At 46.5% G+C, this 6,000-nt stretch overlaps 1 protein-coding gene across 1 annotated transcript in view; it reads left to right on the forward strand.

Moving 5' to 3' along the window:
- LOC8025329 (transcription factor HES-4) overlaps positions 1-5,724 on the forward strand; it is a 28,515-nt gene extending 22,791 nt beyond the window's left edge. Inside the window, exons 2-4 of the mRNA XM_029985620.3 lie at positions 684-779; positions 1,256-1,343; positions 2,689-5,724. Of these exons, the coding sequence (XP_029841480.1) occupies positions 684-779; positions 1,256-1,343; positions 2,689-3,422 (918 nt within the window). The 3' untranslated portion in view covers positions 3,423-5,724. The remainder of the gene's footprint in view (positions 1-683; positions 780-1,255; positions 1,344-2,688) is intronic.
- The last annotated feature ends 276 nt before the right edge of the window (positions 5,725-6,000 follow it).

The raw sequence follows: 6,000 nt of genomic DNA on the forward strand, positions 1-6,000 counted from the left end.
ACGTCCGAATTTTTTTTTTTTCAATTTCGGGCATGAATGATTAACTCTTCTCAATCAATGAAAAGCAAAAACAACCGAGGCAATAGTTTGAAAAATTGGTCAGCGTGCAGACGAGCTCGTGGGGATTAGGCATGACGTTTAAAACCCCGAGACTGCGAAGGAAACTTGAAGACAAATCAAAAGGGACAGAAAAAACTGTACAGACAGTGTCTCATCTCAAACCCAGCTTTGAGTTTGAGGTGCTGACTGTCCACTTTTTTATGTCGCTGTTACTATGTCTTCAAGTTTCCTTCGCAGCCTCGGAGTATAAACACGATGATCAATAAAGTGTCTTGTCAGAAAACTTTAGCTGCAGCAACGGCAACAACAATAACTACCCTGTCTCCGCTTTACCGAAGAGCACAATTTACCTCTCGAACACTTCACCTCACGCGGCCCGCGTGATCAACACTTTTCACGCTGCCTTTGGGAAGCTCGTTCGGCATATCATTGCTTTCTCGTATATACCTTTACAACGCTTATCACTTAGGCCGACAACAATGCCGGGTCACTGGGCCTTGAAAACATTCGCACGTCTGTTATTCCGTATAAAAGAGCTACTGCGCACGATAAATATGGTGATAGTGCAATGGCGACGAATGTGGCCTCACGTCCTGAAGACCGGCCGACTGATCTTTGTGCAGGCGACCAAGCCCATCATGGAGAAGCGCCGGAGGGCCAGGATCAACCAGTGCCTCACGGAACTCAAGGCCCTCATCCTGGATGCTCTCAACAAAGACGTGAGTCCCATAACAAAATATCATAGTAAGAGTCCGAGTGGGTCAGGCTCGGCGACCTTGATGCTACTGTAAAAGGGGTCAGATCCACATGTACACGATTGTCCGTTAGGCTTTAACGTGAACGAGACTCGATGTGGTGATGCTGAAAACAGTTTTATTTTGCATCGAACTGCCAATAAGCGATTGATTTATCGAGAAATTAGAGAAATCAATTGCACGAAGGTACGTCTGACGTTTTTTCAGGCCCTCCGTTTTTTTTTATTTTTTTATTATACGATGTTTCTGTACATAAGGGTAAATACCAATGTGTAGTTGTAAGGCAAAAAAGTTTCGCTTACAAAAAAAGAGCGAAAAAAAACCAATGGCGTTTTTTTTTAGGACATTATTTTGAAGCGGTGCACATTTTTTGTGATCGGACTGAGTCGAAGACGTGATAATAAAAGTGCAACCATCAATTTCGTTTTTGACGCTCGCAGCCTTCCCGACATTCGAAACTGGAAAAGGCGGACATCTTGGAAATGACGGTGCGACACCTGCAGAACGTCCAGCGGCAGCAGATGACCGGTCAGTGGAAAATGTCAGCGCATACGCGCCTCATATGCTATATGCCACTGACAGCCTAACAAACGCATGCGGGGCCATGCTTATTGCTTTGTGATTCGTACGTCAGCGTCCTATCTGGCTCACGCCGTACTCTCATTTAGATGCAGTAAGAAGAAGCTTGGCACTCATCACGCCCAGGTGTCCTCTTTACTTTCTGACTAGAGTTGCATAAAGTCGTAATCCCTGGGAACACGGTGGCAGATAAATGTCAGGATTTGAAAAAAAAAAAAACACCCGAGAATCATTTTTGCTGCTGACTGCGACGTATAAGTGTATCTTCGCAAAACGCCGTCCCCCATTGAACACTATTACTTCACTTTATACATACGTACACTTATTTTATTTACATCAAGGTGTCAATACGAGGTACTATTTGAATATTCAAAAAGAGGGAGATACGGAGCGAAGATTCGCGGATAAGATTTACATAGAGTCAATATGAATTATGCTGCAATGATTGGTGTTCCCTTCGCGACCTCGATAAATATCAAGCACGTAGAAGTGGCATTCATTCTTACCGATAATTTGCTCGTGATTGAATGTGCCAACTGCGTAAACAAACACCTATCTTTTGAAATTTTGACAAAAGCAGCGAGTTTTCTTGTTTGCTCCACGCCCTTTTATTTGAAAGAACGTGACGTTTCGTACGGGATAAATTTCTTAACCGTCGCGTTCGACATCAAAAAATATTACGTCCATGACAACCCCAGAAAGGGGCTCAGGTTTCACCGATTAGCTGGTTCAGAAATTAATCGGTGATTAAGAATTCACTCGATTAATTGGTGGATAAATCTACTTTCCTGAAAATAGAGAAGGCAATAGGGGAAGAGTGATGCCACTTGAAACACTCTGTTCATAGTCTCATAAAGTGACTCTGGACACCGCCCCATACCCCAGTTTACACGGAAACGCGAGGTATTCCATTTCCCCTTGTTACTTTCCACTCAGAACTCCAACAATGTGTATTTAGTCCGCCTTCCTCTCCCCGTTCCTCTGTTTCACATCTTCGCCGCCAGGCTGCGCTATTTTTCGCCGCACACTTAGATATGCGCGGTAGCTCCTCGCTTCCCTCCTTCCCGTTTCTTCCGCTGGGTGGCGTTGCCTTCTTTGAAGTGGCAAGAATAACGTACGCAAAGCAGCGCCCATGGACTTCCCGAACAAAGAAAGAATGCGTAAACTAAATCTCAAGCGGGGGACACTTGCAAGTTGGAGGAAGTAGGCTCATGGCTGAGCAGCTTTCCGCTTGCCAAGGGGATTCTTCGCCCCTAACCGATCCCTTCCTTCTCTCTTCCCCTGTGCGGAGCAGCGGCCCTGGCCACCGACCCGGCCGTGATGGGCAAGTTCCGGGCGGGCTTCGCCGAGTGCGCCACTGAAGTGAGCCGCTACGTGACGAGGCTGGAGAGTGTGGAGCCGCACCTGAGGCAGCGGCTCGTGGGACACCTGTCCACCTGCGTGAGCGGACTCAGCGGCTCGGGCCCCGCGTCCCCGCTGGGCGCCGGATCGGGGCTCCTCATCTCGCCGCTCAGCGTCCAGATCCCGGGCCTGGGGGACGTGAACAACAACAATAACGGCAACAGCGGCCACAACGGAGCAGGACGGGCGGGTTCGGCGCCGGGCCGACTTCAACTCGGAGGCCTACCGCTGATTCCGAGCAGACTGCCCAACGGAGACCTCGCGTTCGTGCTTCCGACGGTGTCCGCGGTGGGTACCTCCTGGGGACCCCCGACGCCGACCAACACGTCGACGCCGACGTCTCCGCATCCGCCGAGGACACCCAGCCCCGCTAGCAGCTTCGGCAGCGCCCTCAGTCCCGGTGGAAGCGACGCCGGAAGCGACCTGTCCTCGGAGCCGCAGTCCTCTTCGGCGGGTTGTGCGCCGATGGAACTTCCGCAGAGACCCTTCCGTGAGGTGATGCACGAATTTCAGCTGCAGCAACGACAACAGCAGCAGCAACAGCAGCAGTACCATCTTCAGCTTCAGCAGCAGCATGAAGGGGAGCCCCAGGAAAGAGGGGACGACAGCGTGTGGCGACCTTGGTAGATCCTGTTGTCACGTCTGGCTTAACACAGTGTTTGACTTTGTGCTTCAGAGTGCAAGAGAACCCCGGTAGATGAGTCGTCTGTCACTCTCCCGTGTTGGTTGGGAGAGGGGGGGGGGGGGGGTAGATAAGTTAGCTCGAAATAAGGGTGCCTTCCGATCCCAGTTTTCGTCTCTGTAAAACTTTATCCGAGTGCGATTTGTTACTGCGAGACCATGACGTCGTTGATGCTTTTGTCTGAAGGGACGCCGTGCCACTATTTTACACTTATGGGACAATTTTCTGTGGAAACGTGGTTGAGGCTGTGAAGGTTCGAATGATCGCTCATGTTCAGCGCCGATCACAGTTGCACAAGCGCGCTCTTTTGCTTCTTTTGCGTTGCTGGATCAAGTTGCCTGTAAGTGTCTTAGCTCCCGATATTTGTTTAGAAACAGTTTACATTTCTCTGAAGTTTTCCGGAAGTTTAAATGATAAGCTACCGAAATATCGAGCAAATGCATCGTCTCAAGTGATGGTATGGCGAAAACAAAAACCGGTGATGTGGAGATGCGGCTATGACGTGAAGTTACAACAGTGCACCAATCAGTACTATCCCGCAGAAGTTAGCGCCAAGGAATAATATGCACTGAGTGAAAATTGTTTTTAAGTTCTTGACATGCGAATTTCGGCGATGGCAGTTATTCTTTTCTTTCTAAACGAACAGTCCGGTTTGAAAGCTTGCGCGCACAAGTTTCAAGATTTGTGTGCATTTTGAAGCAATACAACAGTACCATTTTCTACTTTTTTCAATCCAAACGATGCACCATAATCTCAGAAGTTTCAAACATCGCTCACTGCATTCGGACTGTCGAGAAGAGAAGGTGAGATTTGAACGTCGCTTTTATCAAAGACTGTTACTTTAACACTGCCCGCGCTGGCCATGTTAGCTACTGTACAGAGGAATGGCTTCTTCCGAGCTTATGACGATCGTGATCTCACTCTCCAAAGAAATACCACCGCGTATATAGTTCAGAATAAGCGAAGCTCTCTACGTGCAATCTTGTTTCTATAAAGGAGAAAGAGGGGTGAAGAGAAAGGCGACGCTGTTTGATGTAGGCGAAAGTTATTAGGCGAGGTGAGAAGCGATATGTCTCGCCGAACATAAGATAAGGGCAATTCAAACACACTGTAGTGTGGCAATATTCATCACTTTGAATATCTTACTATTTAATCCAATTCCGTGAAGCTATAAGAAAGTATAGACAACTGAAGAAGTAAACAAAACCTAAATGTTACAAAGATGTGAACCACGTAAAAAAAAAGTGTAGAAACACTCAAAATACGGGTGCACGCATGATACCATGTAAGTACGGCTTAGTGTAGCATCATTTTATTCTGAGAAACCCCTAAATGCATCTTAACCCGAGCTGGGCGGTCTGCATTTAAATTGAGTGCAACCTTTCCTCTTCCTGTTACGCTAGATAATGCTGAAAACGGCTATACTCTGTTTCACATTACGATTTGCAGCAGAGGAGCAATGCGAAAGTGTCACGTTACTACTTGCCCCGGGTCACGTGACACGTACACCTCACGATAAACAGTAGCGTCCGTTAGTGTTCATCGTAAGGTGAAACGAATATTAAAAAAAAAAAAAAATTATCTGCACTCAATGCTTGGATCTCATGTTATGCCTCAAAAAACAAAAATGTATTTACACGACAGCCTCGGTTTATCTCTCGTTTTCCTTACCGTTTACGCACCTGTAAATGCACAGAGGTCTATGGACCTTGTATCACCTCACTGTTTGTATCCCCTTGTGCATGTGTGTGAGTGTGTGCGAATGCGCATGTGCGATTGTGATGCAAAGTTGCGTTATGTGTGCTTTTAGTCTCTCAGTTTTGTTTGTTAATGATCGACGGCAAGCAAGTGCACCGTCGGAAACAAAGTGCGTTTCACGCTCAACATAACTTCTTTGTTCGTATCGAAGTTGATGGCCCACACCACGAAGTGCCTTGATTGTGTATATAGGCTCCAGAGTATAAAGATTTTGCTGCTGCAACTCGTCTTAACGAGGATTGTTTTCGACTTTTGCAAACAAAAGTAACAATAATGATCTAAAAAAGTCTATGCTATTAAACTTGGAAGTGTTTGTACACATTAGTCCGCGCAGCAACGAAAGTTCATTACGGAGTGTGTTTCGCGAAGGCGTCTACTGTCGATAAAATTGTTGAGTTGACATAATGTCCCAGTGCCTTTTCATCTATGTCGTTGGATACCAACACAATTTGCCTTCTGACAAGTGCCAATAAACTGTTTTCAAAGTGATGTTTCGTAGCTTTGTTGTCCCCTTTGAAGTGCACGGAAGTACGAGAAGCACTCAAGAAAGTTACCTGCCTGACAATGAACGATATCCCATCGAACCTAAAAAGCTAGAATTTTTTTTTTTGTAGAAAAAAGTCATATACTTGGTAAAAGAAAACGCGAACGGCAAATTCGAAGAATTCTTTTTTTTTTTCTTTTTTTTTACGCTATAAATTATTGCTGCTGGTGACGCTGAAAGTGACTTATTTCCTGCCTGTCGGGGATCGCACGTCTGACATT

The sequence above is a fragment of the Ixodes scapularis genome, unplaced genomic scaffold (assembly GCF_016920785.2).
Source record: "Ixodes scapularis isolate PalLabHiFi unplaced genomic scaffold, ASM1692078v2 PGA_scaffold1__304_contigs__length_218370807, whole genome shotgun sequence".
NCBI lineage: Eukaryota > Metazoa > Arthropoda > Arachnida > Ixodida > Ixodidae > Ixodes > Ixodes scapularis.